This window comes from Mustelus asterias, chromosome 8, assembly GCF_964213995.1.
Source record: "Mustelus asterias chromosome 8, sMusAst1.hap1.1, whole genome shotgun sequence".
In the NCBI taxonomy this organism is placed as follows: Eukaryota; Metazoa; Chordata; class Chondrichthyes; order Carcharhiniformes; family Triakidae; genus Mustelus; species Mustelus asterias.
The window spans coordinates 66,033,478-66,052,590 of NC_135808.1; the positions used below are offsets into that span (position 1 = coordinate 66,033,478).

Consider the following 19,113-nt stretch of genomic DNA (forward strand, 5'->3'; position numbering starts at 1 on the left):
CTTACGTTCTAGTAGTTCCATTGTTAGGCAATAAAAGCCTTCAGTTACCGAAGCCTTGTGTCTTGAGTTCGATTGACGTGCATCAGGGCCCCCTATTATTTGTCATTTATACAAATGACATTGATGACTATGTGGGAGGTAGGATTAGTAAGTTTGTGGATGTCACAAAGATTGGCTGGGTGGTTAACAGTGAGGCTGAGTATCTTGGACTACAAGAAGATATAGACAAAATGGTCAAATGGGCAGATAAATGACAGATGGAATTTAACCCTGAAAAATGTGAGGTGATACACTTTGGAAGGAGTAATTTGACAAGGAAGTATTCAATGAATGGTCGGACACCAGGACGCTCTGTGGAACAAAGGGACCTTGGCGTGTTTGTCCACAGATCTCTGAAGGCGGAAGGGCATGTTAGTAGGGTGGGGAAAAGGCATATGGGACACTTGCCTTTATAACCGAGGCATAGATTACAAAAGCAGCGAAGCCATGTTGGAGTTGCACGTAACTTTAGTGAAGCCACAGCCTCACTGGGGTTAGGTGGGAGTTCAGGTGTTTTTAATGTGATGGTGCAGACTTGATGGGCTGAAGGGCCTCTTCTGCACTGTATGATTTTATGATTCTATGAATTCCAAACTAAATTCCTATTCCCGCTGTCAGGAAACTGACATTTTCCATCATGCCAAATTTTGTGCCGTCTGCCACAATCCCAGTCACTGATGGGAGCAGAAAACTCCATCCTCAGGCTGTGATTTCCACCATCCTCTCCCTCCCCCCCCCTCCCCCCCCCTCCCTCACCCGCGCCAGCGGGTTTTCAAGCGGCAGATGTGGTGAGTCATTGGCCGCTGGGGGTATCTTCCAGTCCCGCCAAAGTTTACGGGGTTTTTCATGGCTTGCCCACCCCTCTCACTGGGGAACTGCTATGGGGAGGGGGTGAATTTTGGCAGACTGGAAAATCCCGCTGGCGGGAAACGCCGGAAAATCTCACCCTCAGTCTTGGACACCTGCAAGTCAACAACTACAGATTTGCGAGCTGAGTCTCTTCCGTGGGAACACACCCCAATCCTTCCCAATCCCCATGCCAATTTTCCAATAAAAGGACAGGATTGACAGAATTCAGTTCCTCTCCCATTGTCCTCAACAACGAGTTAGAAACATAGAAACATACAGCATGCCTCATCGATAGGGTTGTCAATTGTTAGTTGTGATGAAATGTATTCCTAGAGGTTTCATTATGACTTGCCCCCACACTCCACCATTAGTTGGAGAGCACATCCATCCTTGTGGCGTGCTGTCTTCTTACACCAATTGGAAAACAAAAAGACTCATTACCCAGTTGGATAGCTGACTTTATTCCCCCCACTTTCCTACACCTTCCCCATTTAAATATTTTCAATGAAAATATATAAAAATACTGGCCGGGATTCTTCGGTCGTTCACGCCGGTGGGATTCTCCAGTCCAGCTGGCAGCGCACCTCCGCCCGTGAGGTTCCCACTGGCACTGGGTGACGTCAATGGGAATTCCCATTGACAGCGGCGGAACCAGGGAATCTCACCGCTAGCAAACAATGCGCCACCTCCCGCTGGCGGGAAACATGCGGCTGGGAGGCTGGAGAATCTCACCCAAAATCTTTTAAAATTTCCCTGAGTTTTTCTCCAGTTGTACATAACGGTGTCCGGGAGATTGTTCTTCAATCCCGGGAGATTCCGGGTCAGTCTTGGAGGGATGGTAACTATTCATCGACTGGAAATAGTGAGGATGACTGTGTGCGGATCTTGATCCCAGCTGGTTGTTCAGTTACTCTCTCAGTGGCTTGAATGCTGTGATTTAGCTGTCATGTTGTCAGTGCCTGTCTGCTTCTGCAACAACATCAAGATGCACTTGATTATGTACACATCAAGTCTAGACAGTTTGCTGTTGCTCATCACTGGCGTGACACAATGGTACTCCACCTTTCATCTGTAAACTCTCCCAGGATTGAGAACACCCATGAAAACATTGAATGAGCTGCTCACTCAGAACCCTGTTCTGACCTGATCCAAAATTACACTATCTGAGCATTATATTCCAGAAGAAGGATTTTCTTCTTGCTGGATTTCTTATTTACCCATCACACTGCGCTCCTAAACTCCTACAAAACATCGCATTCACCTCTTTAAACATATGGATCCTGCTGTCATTTGTTAGGGATGATGCCCTACCCGTCCCTACACTTTCCTTTTGCCCTTGTCACACAATAGGCAACGTTTTACTAGCATGTCCGCCCAAGGTTTGTACGATCCCGCCCGAGGACAACAGAGAATGCCGTTCTCCGAGCCTCACCCACCCCGAGAATCGGAGCGGGCGTGCCGGCAAAATTCCGACCAATGTGTTGGCATGCTGGTTGGTGAATGAAAATAATGAACATTAAATATGAAATAAGTTTGTACATCTCAAACAATACCCGCAACGCCAACATGAATGGGCAATAAACACGTTTCTATCAAACGTGTGAATTGTGGATTTCTGAAGTGAAAATGTGGATTTGGGCCAGGTCCAGTTTCATGTACTCCTCTGGAAGATTGATGACTGACAAATTGGCCAATCTCAATGTATTAGGAAGAGGAGACAGGAGGTTTGTGGCGCAGTGAGTAGTGTCTCTGCCTCTGAGCCAGAGGCTCCAGTTTCAAATCCCCTGATGGCCACAGAAGGTGCGTTCGCAGTGTTGGCCCAGAAGTTGACTGTCAACCTGTAAATTCTTCTGATACGCCTATGACAGGTGGTAAGAGTGGGGGAGTTTCCCGGTTCTGTGACACGTGTCCATCTTGCTTTGAGGGACTGATAGAGTGAGACAGGTCCAAGAAGAGGAGTAGGCCATATCACTGGTTCTGCTAGTCGGATCATGGTAATCCGTGCCACAATTCTAGTTACATATCTTAGCACCACATCTCCTGAGGCCCATATTTAACGAAACTCAATGGATCTCAGCCATTGAGGCTTCAATTGACCCAGAATCCACAGCCTTTGAAGGAAGTGTTCCAGATTTGCACTGTCTTTTTTTGCATGGGAAATTGATTCATGATTGTAATTTGAAGTGACCTAGATTTAATTTTTTAGATTATGCCCGCTTATTCTAGATTGCCTCACCAGATACTTACTGTATCCATCCGATTGAATTGCCAATTATTTTAAAATCGTAATTACATCACCCTTGGGCCTTCTAAACACAAGATAATACAAGCCAAATGTATGCAACTTGTCCTAGTTAGTTAACCCTTCAAGCTCTGGTATCATGTTTGATCTGCTCTATGCGATGGTTAGTTCTCAAGAAACATTATAATCACAATATGCCTTACTTCCAGTGAAGAAGGAAGTCAGAGTGTCTGAAGAATTATTAAAGCTTGCCGGGCCACACCTGCCAAGGTGGGCCCAAACCTAACCTCAAGCTACTTGGCAGTTATTGGGATCGTGCTCTTTGATAGTTTGTATTTCCTTTGGCGTACAGCATGACCGTTGAATGAGTAGAGGCAGCAAAGAACAGGGCAAGTGGTTGGAAGAGAGAGGAGGAGGAGGGCTCTTAATAAGCAGCCATTTCCACCCAGGGTGTTCAGGGGGGGTAATTCACTTACCTGAACCTTAGTGGGAGACAATCTGTTAGATACCTCCTCTTCACTAAGGACATCCTCACAGAAATGTTTCACCTGTTGCAGGCTGACCCATAGCCTCAGAGTAGAGTGAGGACAACATTGCCAGTGACTCTGATAGAGACCATGGCCATGAACCTTTATGCATCTGACTCCTTCCAGGCTGAAACAGATGATATTTCCCAGGTTGCAGTGACTGGGTAACTAAAGAGAGTAAAGCAAAGGATAAGGTTGTGGTGAAGGGAGGGTGTGGGATAGCGAGAAGTGCATGTTTCTATCATTTAGAGTTCGCAAATCAGAAGAGATTGAGGGATGAGGAAGTGGGATTTGAGAAGGAGGATTAGGTACGAGGATGTCATCACCTCTGATAATCTTAGCTCCGCATCTGACCACAGGCACAGTCATGACTGTTCCAATGATCACAGTAAGAAGTCTCACAACACCAGGTTAAAGTCCAACAGGTTTATTTGGACTTTAACCTGGTGTTGTGAGACTTCTTACTGTGTTTACCCCAGTCCAACGCCGGCATCTCCACATCAATGATCACGCACATTGTCTCCTCCAGCAGGGTGAGTACACGAAGCCATGCCTGTCCTCCAATAATTAGGTGCTGCTGCCTCTGTTGTGCACTACCTCTGCAAGAGGTGGAAAAGTAACAGTGAGTGTGGGGCAGTGTGTTTGTTTGATGTGGCTGCCATGATGGAATAGCTTGTAGTGTGTGAAACCTGTGAGATGTAGATGTGGGGCTTTACACAGTGTCATATGTGAGAGGGTGAGATAAAGATATAAATGTTCAGTGTTGATCGTGACTGTTAAGAGATTGTTGGGTAGGTGAGAAACAGGTGTCCAGTGAATTGAACAGTATGCAAGACTAGTGATGGTGTGAGATGGCATTTGAAGATACACTCACAAATCTTGACCACTGATGTGAGATGATTGAACTTCATGTGACAGTGTCTAATCTAGACTCCTGGCTTGGCTGCCACAGCTCTCTGGCCCTGCTGCCTTCTGAGAATTCATCTGGAAAGCCTCCTGACTTTCCAACGCAGAGCATTGGAATCTCTCCCTTCCCTGAAGCACCCTATCCAAGGCCTCCAGTGCTACACTGGAAAATCGGCCATGTTGTATCATTTTTGCCCCTTTTTCACCTCAGACTTCATTGAACAACAAATTCCCGCATGGGCTCCAGCCAGAAATTAGGAGAGCCAGAAGGGGTCACGAGAAGGCCTTGGCAGGTAAGATTAAGGAGAACCCTAAGGCGTTCTAAAAATATGTGAAGAGTAAAAGGATGAGATGTGAAGGAATAGGACCTATAAAATGTGAAGGTGAGAAAGTCTGTACGGAACCGGAAGAAATAGCAGAGTTGCTTAATGAATACTTTACCTCGGTATTCACGATGGAAAAAGACCTGGGTAGTTGTACTACAGGATTGCAGCGGACTGAGAAGATTGAGTTTGTCGACATTAAGAAAGAGGATGTGTTGGGAATTTTGAATAGCATCAAGATAGATAAGTCGCCGGGACCAGATGGGATGTACCCCAGGGTACTGTGGGAGGCGACGGAAGAGATTGCAGAGCCTCTGGCGATAATCTTTGCGTCGTCGATGGAGACGGGAGAGGTTCCAGAGGATTGGAGGATTGCGGATGTGGTTCCTATATTCAAGAAAGGGAATAGGGATAGCCCAGGAAATTACCGACCGGTGAGTCTAACCTCAGTGGTTGGTAAGTTGATGGAGAAGATCCTGAGGGACAGGATTTATGAACATTTAGAGATGTTTAGCATGCTCAAAAGTAGTCAGCACGGCCTTGTCAAAGGCAAATCGTGCCTTACGAGCCTGGTGGAGTTCTTTGAAAATGTGACTAATCACGTTGACAAAGGAAAAGCGGTAGATGTGGTTTACATGGACTTCAGCAAGGCGTTCGATAAGGTCCCCCATGCAAGACTTCTCGAGAAAGTGAGAGGGCATGGGATCCAAGGGGCTGTTGCCTTGTGGATCCAGAACTGGCTTGCCTGCAGAAGGCAGAGAGTGGTTTTTTTCTGAATGGAGATCGGTCACCAGTGGAGTGCCCCAGGGATCTGCTCTGGGACCCTTGCTGTTTGTCATTTTCATAAATGACCTGGATGAGGAAATGGATGGATGGGTTGGTAAGTTTGCTGATGATACGAAGGTTGGTGGTGTTGTGGATAGTTTGGAGGGATGTCAGAAGCTGCAGCGTGACATAGATAGGATGCAAGACTGGGCGGAGAAGTGGCAGATGGACTTCAACCCGGATAAATGTGTAGTGGTACATTTTGGCAGGTCAAATGGGATGAAGGAGTATAATATCAAGGGTAAGACTCTTAGCAGTGTAGAGGATCAGAAGGACCTTGGGGTCCGGGTCCATAGGACTCTTAAATTGGCCTCGCGGGTGGAGGAGGTGGTTAAGAAGGCATATGGTGTGCTGGCCTTCATCAATCGAGGGATTGAGTTTAGGAGTCGGGAGATAATGATGCAGCTTTATAAGACCCTCGTCAGACCCCACTTAGAGTACTGTGCTCAGTTCTGGTCGCCTCATTACAGGAAGAATGCAGAAATTATCGAAAGGGTGCAGAGAAGATTTACAAGGATGTTGCCTGGATTGGGTGGCATGCCTTGTGAGGATAGGTTGAGGGAGCTCGGTCTTTTCTCCTTGGAGAGACGAAGGATGAGAGGACACCTGATAGAGGTGTACAAGATGTTGAGAGGTATAGATCGGGTGGATTCTCAGAGGCTTTTTCCCAGGGCTGAAATGGCTGCTACGAGAGGACACAGGTTTAAGGTGCTGGGGAGTAGGTACAGAGGAGATGTCAGGGGTAAGTTTTTCACTCAGAGGGTGGTGGGCGAGTGGAATCGGCTGCCGTCAATGGTGGTGGAGGCAAACTCGATAGGGTCTTTTAGGAGTCTTCTGGATGAGTACATGGGACTTAATAGGATTGAGGGTTATAGGTAATCCTATATATAGGCCTAGGTAGGTAGGGACATGACCGGCGCAACTTGTGGGCCGAAGGGCCTGTTTGTGCTGTAGTTTTTCTATGTTCTAGAATGCATCTCATAGAAACATAGAAGATAGGAGCAGGAGGAGGCCATTTGGCCCTTCGAGCCTGCTCCGCCATTCATCATGATCATGGCTGATTGTCCAACTCAGTAGCCTAATCCTGCTTTCTCCTCATAACCTTTGAACCCATTCGCCCCAAGTGCTATATTGAGCCACCTCTTGAATACATTCAATGTTTTGGCATCAACTACTTCCTGTGGTAATGAATTCCACAGGCTCACCACTCTTTGGGTGAAGAAATGTCTCCTCATTCCTGTCCTATATGGTCTATCCCACCCCTTTAAAAGGTGTAGGTTGACTTTATGAAGTGTTGGCTTGCTTGAACCAGCGCTGGCCTTTCACAACTTTGGGGGTCCTGCTCGAGACTACAGCCACTCAACAGCCTGTGCCTAGCATTGGCTGCTTACTACAGCCATGTAAATGGGCAAGTAGCATAAGATCTGCGTCCTGTCAGATTTCTTGATCAATCTGTTATCATGCATCTTGTGACCAATGCTTCCCTCAGAATGAGTACTTACCACAGTGACCATTTCTGAGGGATAACATCAGCATTTGTACCGATGCCTGAAGAATGTTTGTTAATTTATATTACGGCTGAGTTAATTGGATGAAATTTTTTTTGCGTCTGCCGGCTCTAGCCTCTTCAGACCTGACATCCTTCATTCAAGGCTGGTTGCGGGTCAGCACTATGTGTCTTTGCGGCCTTCAGGACTGTTGCGAGGAGCTGAAGTAAATATTTGCTTGTGCTGTGTTGTCTTGCACTCTCGGGACCATGAGTCACTCTGATTTAAATGGCAGCGCCGCTTTCATTAAAAATCAATACATCTCTGAATCTGAACAATGCCATTCGATACTGGGGGGGCTTGAGGAGCATCAATCCGCATGGAAAACAATCATACTTAACAGGGTCACAAAAGATGAAAATCCTCAATTGCAGTAATATCTCACAGATATACATTATGTTAAATGGACAATGCTTGTATTAGAATGATTATCTTTCACCCATTACTTTGCTTAACTGAGCCATTACAATATATCAGTAAGCCAGACACTTGAAATCGCTTGGAGGTACAATGAAATCACTTTCCAAAAGCTGTAGGAAATGATTAGATAGGCAATTTGAGAGGTAAATGGCAAAGCTGTTTGCACATTGAACAAACCTGTTCTTATCAGAATTGCTTCAAGTAGCTGACTTGTGCTCAGTCAATTCATTTAGTTTATTATTTCCTAAAACCATATTGATACATTTTTAAAAATAGTTTCACATAACACTAGATAACCATTGCATAGACTTGGAATACTTTCACTTAAACATCACTGTAATTAGTTTTTTTTATTCATTCATGGGTCATGGGCGTCGCTGGCTGGCCAGCATTTATTGCCCTTTCCAGTTGCCCTAGGGCCGTTGAGAGTCAACCACATTGTCGTGGCTCTGGGGTCATGCGTAGCCCAGACCAAGTAAGGACAGCAGATTTCCTTCTCTAAAGGACATTAATGAATCAGATGGCTTTTTCCGACAATCGACAATGGTTTCATGGTCATCATCTTTTTTATTGAATTCAAATTCCACCATCTGCCGTGGCGAGATTCAGACCTGGGTCCTCAGAACATTAGCTGAGTTTCTGGATTAATAGTCCAGTGATAATACCACTAAGCCATCACCTCACCAAGCTGTCTTGGGGGCAGGGGGTGAAGGGGGAGAAGGGAATATGGAATGCCCCCAGTGTCGCCAGGTGGGGGAGGGGGGGGGCAATATACAAAACAGGCCAGCACTGAAATGAAATACTAACCTTCTGCTACAGGGGAAAAATTTATTTTCAGGTGAAGCATCCCTGCTGATGAGCCCCAGGATCTTGTGTTTTGAGTTCTCAATTCTCCCTCCCTCTCTCCTTTTCCCAGGAGATGCTCACTCATGCTAGTACCCTTCCAATATTCCTTCACTGGCAGTCTGAACCTCGAACCACCCAATCTGGTAGCTTCCTGTAGAGTACAGACCATTCACCCATAGGCCATCCTAGGACCCCTGGTCATGCTATTTGTAAATAAAAGGAAAGGTGGGCCGGGATTCTCCCAAAAAAACTTACCAGTGGGAGTACTCCAAAATGGGAGTAAATCCCACCGTTTTTGTTTTAGCGTGATTTCCAGACTCTCCGACACTCTGTGCATCACTTGGGAAATCAGTGGGTGGAGCCTGTTCATGCTGGAGAGGCCAGCAGCACAGTGCTGAGGGGCCATTGTGTATGCACCAATCTTTCAGAGCGGATATTGGCGCATGTACAGTGCACCCCCCCCCCCCACCCCCTCACCGCATTGCCAGCCCCCAGATCACTGGCTTCCAATCGCTGGTCAGCCCCGCAACCCCCAATCGCTGGCCTTACGACCCTCCCACCCCCTGATTGCTGGCCTCTCGGACCTCCTCGGGCCTCCCGAACCTCCCACCCGTTGGCTAACCCCAATCTCCCCAATCTCCCCTCCTCCACCTCCTCCCCCGAGACAGTCCCACCCTCCCAATCCCGATGACCAGCCCCAATGTCTCCCCACCCCCTCCCCAGCCAGCCCCAATCTCCACAGACAGACCAAACCATCACCCCAGATGACAATCCCCACCCCCCCCCCCCCAACAGTCCCGAACCCGCACCCCTCCCTGCCCCCAATGCGGATGGCCAGCCCCGATCACCGTCACTCCTTCCCTCCCACACCGATTCCGATTGCAGAGTGGCAGTGGGTCCTCTCCCCACACTGATCGTCCCCAGTAAGCCCCGCCCACAGAACACTACGCCCCCTCTGGCCCTGGCCCCTTGGCACTGCCCGGTGCCCAGTGGGTAGTGCCAGATTGTTCCTTTCTCAGTGCCAGGATGTCAAGCTGGCACACCCTCTAGGGGCACCCCCCTCTAACTCCCAACCTCCCGGTGGGGTGGGGGGGGGGGGGTGGTCCTCAATGTCCTCTCTTCCCTCCAGCGGGGCCAGGGCACTTATTCCAGTTAGTGGGGAGCAGTAGTAAACCCCTCCTGGCAGGGGGGGGCGGGTGGGGGGGAGGGAGGTGAATGCTAGCGGACCTGGGGAATTCCGTCCCAGGCAGGCTAATCATATGCAAATGTCAATTACCATGACATTTGCATATGATAATCGGCTCTGCATCGATTTCCGGTGCGGAGCTGATAACGTCAGAGATCTTTGCCTGGGAGACACCCAGAGGCCACGACGCCCAGCGGGAAGCCTGCGGCGACCAGCCCCAATGTTTCCCCACCCCCTCCCCAGCCAGCCTCAATCTCTCCCCCCTACTCGAGCAGCGCAGCGGGCTGGGAGAATCGCCCCCATGGATGTAGGTGTGTTTCTGATGGGCAAAATGCCTTATGATATTATTCACGGCCCCAGTGATTCCCCTTCCAAGCAAATAAAAGGTTACACGAGTAGTGTTATATACCAAACATAGTGTCAACATGTTAATTTTGGATTTATAAACTGTTCTGCTCAAATGATCACAGGAACACCAGTCCTGTCAAATGTTAACAGCTATCTTGCTATTTTAGGAATAGCACATTTTGTGTTCAGCATAAAATGAAAGGCAGGCTTTGGACATAGATCGTAAATCAATAGTGTGCAGTGTTGAGAATGTGCTGATAATAAGAATAAGGTGCAATTTAAAATTCGACAGAAGCGTCCCTTGAGGAGGTGCTCAGCAGTACGCGGAGAGCTGGACTAAAACCTCAGCATGTTCTACATTTCGGTTTCACTGACCCACCTCTTTTTCTCGTCAGTCTTTCTCAGTTGGGGAAATTAGGACTTTCGATCTCCGATATCTTCACGAGAACCATTAATTCTGCTTCGGAGTTGTGTCACAAGATAGTCAATGCTTGAACAAAAAGCAGCTATCTATCAGTAAATATCAATGCCTCTCCAGATCCTCCTTTCCTTTCACTTTCCTCTGACTCCCTCATCCCATCTTCCAGTCGCACCACTTGTCCCTCCGACCTTCCCCTATCTTACTCCTAAAGGAAAGGCATTTGCTTCATCCCTTTATGCTCCTGGCTTAAAGGATTTTGAGGTCAGCACAATGCCTAATTAGTCTCATCTTCAATCGGCATGGTGGCACAGTGGTTAGCACTGCTGCTTTACAACGCCAGGGACCTGGGTTCAAATCCGACCTCGGGTCATTGTCTGTGTGGAGTTTGCATATTCTCCCCGTGTCTGCGTGGGTTTCCTCCGGGTGCTCTAGTTTTCTCCCACACTCCAAAAATGTGCAGGTTGAGTTGATTGGCCATGCTAAATTGACCTGAGTGTCAGTAGGTTAAATATCTGGGGTTGTGGGAATAGGGCCTGGATGGGATCATGGTCGGTAAATACTCGATGGGCCAAATGGCCTCCTTCTGCATTGTAGGGATGCGATGAACAATGCATTTTCCCCTGCAAAGTGTGTTCAGAATTCTCACTCCACCTGCACGGTAGCACAGTGGTTAGCACTGCTGCTTCACAGCTCCAGGGTCCCGGGTTCGATTCCCGGCTCGGGTCACTGTCTGTGTGGAGTTTGCACATTCTCCTCATGTCTGCGTGGGTTTCCTCCGGGTGCTCCGGTTTCCTCCCACAGTCCAAAGATGTGCGGGTTAGGTTGATTGGCCAGGTTAAAAATTGCCCCTTAGAGTCCTGAGATGCGTAGGTTAGAGGGATTAGCGGGTAAAATATGTGGGGGTAGGGCCTGGGTGGGATTGTGGTCGGTGCAGACTCGATGGGCCGAATGGCCTCCTTCTGCACTGTAGGGATTCTATGATTCTATGATGCACCCCTTGTCATCTACCTCCTGGAATTCTAAGTACATGACATCCGTTCCCCTTTATCCATGTTGCTTGTTATTTCAAAGAACTGAAATAAATTCATCAAACATGATTTCGCTTTCACAAAACCCTGTTGACTCTGTTCGATTGCATTGAGATTTTCGAAGTGCAGCGCTATAACCTCCTCAATAGATTCCAGCAAACTCATTACCACAGATGTTAAGTTAACTGGCCTGCAGTTTCTTGCTTTCCATCTCCCTCCTTTCTTGAATAGAGGAGTCACCTTTGCTATTTTACAATCTGATGAGACCTTTCCAGAATCTACAGAATTTTGCAAGATTAAAAGCAATGCATCTACTATCTCAGCAGCCACTTCTTTTAAGATCCTTGGATGAAGTCCATCCAGACCTGGGGTCTTGTTAGTTTTTAGTTCTAATAATATTCTCAATACTCTTTGTAATTGTTTTAAGTTCTTCCTTCTCTTTCACCTCCTGATTCACAACTATTACCGGGAAGTTATTTGTATTCTTACTGTGAAGACAGAAACAAAATATTTGTTCAATTTTTACACCATTTCCTTATTTTCCATTATTAATCCCCCATTCTCACACTCTAGATGACCAACACTTACTTCACTTACTATTTTCTTTTTAAAATATGTTTAGGTTTAAAACTCTAGTTATAGATCCAATCCTCTCCCTCAAACCAAAAGAGAAATTCAATCATATCATGATCACTGCTGCTTCGGGGTGTCTTCACTAAGAGATTACTAATTACATAAGAACATAAGAACTAGGAACAAGAGTAGGCCATCTGGCCCTTTGAGCCTGCTCCGCCATTCAATAAGATCATGGCTGACCTTTTTGTGGACTCAGCTTCACTTAACCATCCGCTCACCATAACCCTTAATTCCTTTACTGTTCAAAAATTTATCTATCCTTGCCTTAAAAACATTCAGTAAGGTAGCCTCAACTGCTTCAGGGAATTCCACAGATTCACAATCCATTGTGTGAAGAAGTTCCTCTCAACTCAGTCCTAAATCTGCTCCCCCTTATCTTGAGACCATGCCCCCTAGTTCTAATTTCAGCCGCCAGTGGAAACAACTTCCCTGCTTCTATCTTATCTATTCCCTTCATAATCTTATATGTTTTTATAAAATCTCCCCTCATTCTTCTGAATTCCAATGAGCATAGCCCCAGTCTACTCAGTCTCTCCTCATAAGCCAACCCTCTCAACTCCGGAATCAACCTAGTGAATCTCCTCTGCACCCCCTCCAGTGCCAGTATATCCTTTCTCAAGTAAGGAGAGCAAAACTGTACACAGTACTCCAGGTGTGGCCTCACCAGCACCTTATACAGCTGCAACATAACCTCGCTGTTTTTAAACTCCATCCCTTTAGCAATGAAGGACAAAATTCTATTTGCCTTCTTAATTACCTGCTGCACCTGCAAACCAACTTTTTGGGATTCATGCATAAGGACACCCAAGCCCTTCTGCACAGCAGCATGCTGCAATTTTTTACTATTTAAGTAATAGTCCATTTTGCTGTTATTTCTACCAAAATGGATGACCTCACATTTACCAACATTGTACTCCATCTGCCAGACCCTTGCCCACTCACTTAGACTATCTATATCCCTTTGCAGATTTTCAGCGTCCTCTGCACATTTTGCGCTGCCACTCATCTTAGTGTCATCTGCGAATTTTGACACACTACACTTGGTCCCCAACTCCAAATCATCTATGTAAATCGTAAACAATTGCGGTACCAACACTGATCCCTGAGGCACACCACTAGTCACTGATCGCCAACCAGAAAAACACCCATTTACCCCCACTCTTTGCTTTCTGTTAGTTAACCAATCCTCTATCTATGCTAATACATTACCCGCAACACTGTGCACCGTTATCTTATGTAGCAGTCTTTGGTGCGGCACCTTGTCATATGCCTTCTGGAAATCCAGATACACCACATCCACAGGTTCCCCATTGTCCACCGCGCATGTAATGTTCTCAAAGAATTCCACAAAATTTTCAAACATTAACTGTCTTTCATGAACCCATGCTGCATCTTCCCAATGGGATAATTGATATCCAGATGTCTCGCTATTTGTTCCTTGATGGTAGATTCAAGCATTTTCCCCACTATAGAAGTTAAGCTAACCGGCCTATAGTTACCCGCCTTTTGTCTACCTCCTTTTTTAAACAGTGGCGTCACATTTGCTGTTTTCCAATCTGCGGGAACCACACCAGAGTCCTGCAAATTTTGGTAAATTACCACCAGCGCATTTGCTATTTCTCCCACCATCTCTTTTAGTACCCTGGGATGCATTCCATCAGGGCCAGGAGATTAGTCTACCTTTAGCCCCATTAGCTTGCCCAACACTACCACTTTAGTGGCAATGATAGTTTCTCGGTCCTCACCTGCCATAGCTTTCTTGTCATCAATATTTGTCATGTTATTTGTGTCTTCCACTGTGAAGACTGACACAAAATATCTGTTCAATGCCTCGGCCATTTCCTCATTTCCAGTTATTACATCCCCCTTCTCATCCTCTAAAGGACCAATGTTTACTTTAGCCACTCTTTTTTGTTTTATATATTTGTCGAAACTTTTGCTATCTGTTTTTATATTCTGAGCTAGTTTATTCTCATAATCTATCTTACTTTTCTTTATAGCTTTTTTCATGGCTTTCTCTTGACCTTTAAAGATTTCCCAATCCTCTAGTTTCCCACTAATCTTTGCCACTTTGTATGTATTTTCTTTCAATTTGATACCATCCTTTATTTCTTTAAATATCCATTGCTGATTATCTCTTTTTCTACGGTCCTTCCTTATCACTGGTCTATACTTTTGCTGAGTACTGTGAGAGATCGCTTTGAAAGTCTTCCACTGTTCCTCAATTGTCCCACCATAAAGTTTTTGCTCCCAGTCTACCTTAGCCAACTCCTCCCTCATCCCATTGTCGTCTCCTTTGTTTAAGCACAAGACACTGGTATTGGATTTTGCCTTCTCACGCTCCGTCTGTATTTTAAATTCAACCATACTGTGATTGTTCCTTCTGAGAGGATCCCTAGCTGTAAGATCATTAATTATTCCTGTCTCATTACACAGGACCAGATCTAGGATAGCTTGCTCCCTCGTAGGTTTCATTACATAATGTTCAAGGAAGCTATCGTGGATACATTCTATGAACTCCTCCTCAAGGCTGCCTTGACTGACCTGGTTTGACCAATCAACATGTAGATTAAAATCCCCCGTGATAATTGTTGTACCAGTTTTACACACATTGGCCGCGATTCTCCCAAAAGCGCTGAATTGGCGGGAAAACTGTTCTAGATCCCGACTGTTTTCTCAGTTCAGCTTTTCACCTGAATCTCCGCACTCTGTGCACTGCAGAGGTCCCAGTCATGAATCTCATTAAAAACCCAGGGGGCGGGGCCTATTCACGCCAGAGTTTGACAGTTCTGGAACTCTGCGCATACGCAGTGGCTCCGATCTGTCAGACTCCCCATTTGCTGGCCAGCTTGATCGCTGGCCAGCCCGGGACCCCCGCAGTGCTGCCCCTCCAGCTCCACCCCCACAGCCCGATCGTGGCCCCCACAACAATTCCCGGGCCAGCCCTGACCCTTCCCCCGTCCCGGAGCGCCCTGATGTACAGCCCACATCACCCAGCAGTGGCGATCCCCCACCCCCTCACCCCGGCAGACCCCCCCCCCCCTCCGCTGACATCCCCCTGATGTCAGACCCCTCCAGGAGGCAGGCTTCCCCCTGGCAGACCCACCAGCCCGCCTCAATCGCTGCCCTCTCTCCACTCCAGGCTGATTGCCATGCTAAGTAGCAGTGGGACCCCCCACCCCCACTGATCACCCCTAGGCCCCGCCCACAATAGGCCCCCCCTTGGCACTGCCCAATGCCCGATGGGCAATGCCAAGGTGCCCCCTGAGCATGGGCACATTGCCCCTTGGGCAGTGCTGGGGCACAGGCTGGCACTGCCAAGGTGCCCATGCCCAGGGGGCACCACCGCCCGACCCCCTGGAGGCCCCAATTGCCCCCCCTTCTTTCCGGCAGGGTCCCCCACTAGTTCCCTGAACATGGGGAGCTAGTCTGAACCCCGCAGGAATGAAGTACTCCTGGCGGGGTGGGAGATTCAATCAGAACCGGTAAGTTCTTGATAATTAGATTGAAAACATATTTAAAATACATTTAAAACAGATTCAAATAACTTACCTGCCTTCCCGCCGGTTTCCAGCACGTTCTGACCGGCAACTGTTCGCCGGCTCTGGGAGATGCGCATGCGTTCCTGGCGCATGTGCAAATCCTGGTACAAGGCTGGCAATGCGCATCTCCCACCCTGGCCCGCCAGAAAAGTTGCGGGTCAGGATGGGAGAATCGCGGCCATTGTAACAAAATATGCGTTAATCCTGTCTCACTGCACATTACCAGGTCTAATAGAGCCTGCTAAATTGGTTGGTGCTAAAACATGCTGCTATAAGAAACTGTCCCAAAAATACTCAATAAACTCATCTTCCACATTACTTTTGCTAATATGATTCATTCAATCTGTATGTAGATTAAAATCTCCCAAGATTATAGTCATACCTTTCTCAGAAGACCATATTATTTCTTTCAATATACCCCATCCTACAGTGTGGTTATTGTTTGGAGATCTATGAACGACTCCCACAAGTGACTTCTAACTTTTACTATTTCTTTATCTCTGGCCAAACTGACGCTACACCTTGGTCTCTAGAACAAAGGTCATCGCTCTCCTTTGTACCTTTGTCATCCTTAGTATTGTCATTCTTAATTAACAGAGCTACCCCTCCACCTTTGCTTAGCCTTTTGTCCTCCCTTAGTGTCAAGTATCCCTGAATATTCAGGCCCCACTGGTTTGTCATCCTGCAGCCATGCCTCTGTAATGGCTATCTGATCATACATATTTATTTGTATTTCTGCTGTCAATTTACCTGTTTTGTTACAAATGCCAAATACTTTAAGATACAGAGCCTTTAGTTCCATCTTTTTACTTTTTTGTAATCTTTAGCTCTATCTGCTGGTGCACTCTTATATTTGTATATTTTGCCCATTCCTACTACTCTCTGATCATTGTTTTCCTTATTCCTACATTGCTTTTTTGCCTTGTCTTCTTTATTTATCACATCTTCACAAACCTGATCCCTTGCCCCCACAATTTAGTCTAAAGCTCTCCCTACTGCCTTAGTTACACAAGTTGCCCGAACACTTGTCCCAGCATAGTCCAGGTAAAGACCCATCCCAATGACACAGCGCCCACTTCTCCCAGTACTGGTGTCAGTGCCCCATGAATCAAAATTCATTTCTCCCACACCAATCCTTGAGCCACGAATTTAACTCTCTAATCTGGCTCACCCTACGCCAATTTGCTCATGACTCAGGTAGTAATCCAGAGGTTACCTTTTGCAGTTCTGCTTTTTAATTTAGTCCCTAGATGCTCATACTCCCTCAGCAGAGCCTCTTTCTTAGTTCTATCTATGTCGCTGATACCTACATGGACTATGACCACTGGATCCTCCCTCTCCAACTGCAAGTTCCTCTCCAGTCCAGAGCAGATGTTTTAAACCCTGGCACTGGGCAGGCAACACAGCCATGTGGGCTCCTGCTCTTGGCTACAGACAGCTGTGTCTATACCAATAACTATACTGTCCCCAACTACCGTTACATTCTTAACAATAAGCAACCAACTGTCCTGGGAGGGATAATCAGGGCCATTTGTTTACAGTTTTGGAACACCTGATTCATCAATTTTGCATCCAAATGTTTAATGAGCTCCAGTTTGATATAGGCACAAACAGTTATGGATGCAAACTCAAGGCAATGGACAGTAGATTTAATAGTTAAAAGCAAATTACTGCAGATGCTGGAATCTGAAACCAAAAGAGAAAATGCTGGAAAATCTCAGCAGGTCTGGCAGCATCTGTGGGGAAAGAAAAGAGCTGAAGTTTCCAGTCCAGATGACTCTTTGTCAAAGCTTTGACAACATTTTCTCTTTTAGTATTTAATGGTTAATGTTTGGTGATATTATGTAAGAACATTGTACAAATCATTGAACATTCAGATCTGAACTCCAATTCAAACTCCATCCTCGTAACTCAAATGCTGTTTATATGACGTGGGATTCCTGTCTATGCATTGGGAGTCGCATTGCACAATTTGGTCCTGTTTTCTATAGAAACCACAAACCATTAGCTTTGCGAATGAGCTTTGGTGATAATCAGCAGCTTATAGTGGTATCCACACATTTCCTTGGCTCAAAAAGAGACGCACCACAAATCAAATAAAATTGCTATTAAATCCAAAATCAAATTTAAAAAGAATTTTTTCATGGGATATGGGTGTAGCTAAGCCAGCATTTGTTGTCCATCTCTAATTGCCCTTAAACTGAATGGCTTGCGAGGCTATTTAAGAGGACATTTAAGTGTTAACCACACTGCTGTGGGTCTGGAGTCACATGGAGGCCAGACCATGTAAGGATGGCAGATTTCTTTCCCTAAAGGGCATTAGTGAACTAGATGGATTTTTACAACAGTCAACAATGGTTTCATGATCCTCATTAGACTTTAATTCCAGGTTTTCTTATTAAATTCAAATTTCACCATCTGCCATGGTGGAATTTGAACCTAAGTCCCCAGACTTAGGGGGTGGGATTTTCTGGCCATACTCGCCCCAAGACTGGAAAATCCCATCCGAGGTCAGTGGACCTTCACATGGTCGGTGTCCCGCCTGCTACAATTCCCGTGGCAGGCGGGACAGTAAAATTCCACCCCGACTCCTTGGATTAGTAGTTCAGTGACAATATCGTTAAGCCACTGCCTCCACCAATATCAAATGGTTAAATTACGAGAAACTTAGTCTGGAATCTTACCACCGTTCATGCTAGCGGGATTTTCCCATCCCGCCGCAGTGAACGGAGATTTGGCTGGCCACCAAATTCTCCGACTTCGCCACAGTGGGACAGTGGCGTGAACAGCTGGTAAGATCGTGCCCTTATCCTTTCCAATTTTATATAATCCGCTGTCCTTTCCATTGGGCATGACCCACAGTGATAGAGGCCTCAAATTTCAGGCAGGCTTCACTTTACTATTCATCTGAGCCTGCTAGACAGCAGGACACCTGACATAAAGAACAGCTATCCACTGTGACATAAGATGGATTTGAAATGTCCATCAGCTATTCTTGAACTGTCACTCGAAGGTTTCTTCGTGGACCGATTTTCTTAATTTTCCTTATAACATCATAAAATGTCCCAAGTTTTGCAGCACTAATTTGCAAGCTTGATCCACTGACCACATAAACGGGGCATTAGACCCCGCAGACCACCTGCTGTTCTGATCGTCCACATTCTATTTGCAATAAAATTTAGTGGTTTTGGCACAACTGAATATAATATATATATGTGCATTTTTCTTTAGTAAATGCTGCAAATAAATTATTAATCATTATTATTAGTACAAACATTAAATCACAAGAGAATGTGCTTATTTGAAACATGCTAAGATGTGTCACAAAATTATCACAGTCATCTTCTTCTGGGAACCAAATATTTTTTTTCTATTAATCAAGCAAAATTAATGGTAACTTAAATATTGTTTGTAAAGCTAAATTGTTG

At 46.1% G+C, this 19,113-nt stretch overlaps 1 protein-coding gene across 1 annotated transcript in view; it reads right to left on the reverse strand.

Moving 5' to 3' along the window:
* Positions 1-1,328: 1,328 nt before the first annotated feature.
* The window catches only part of LOC144497207 (uridine-cytidine kinase 2-like), a 141,261-nt gene continuing 123,476 nt past the window's right edge, over positions 1,329-19,113 (reverse strand). The window contains exon 7 of the mRNA XM_078218105.1: positions 1,329-1,857. Within this exon, the coding sequence (XP_078074231.1) occupies positions 1,841-1,857 (17 nt within the window). The 3' untranslated portion in view covers positions 1,329-1,840. The remainder of the gene's footprint in view (positions 1,858-19,113) is intronic.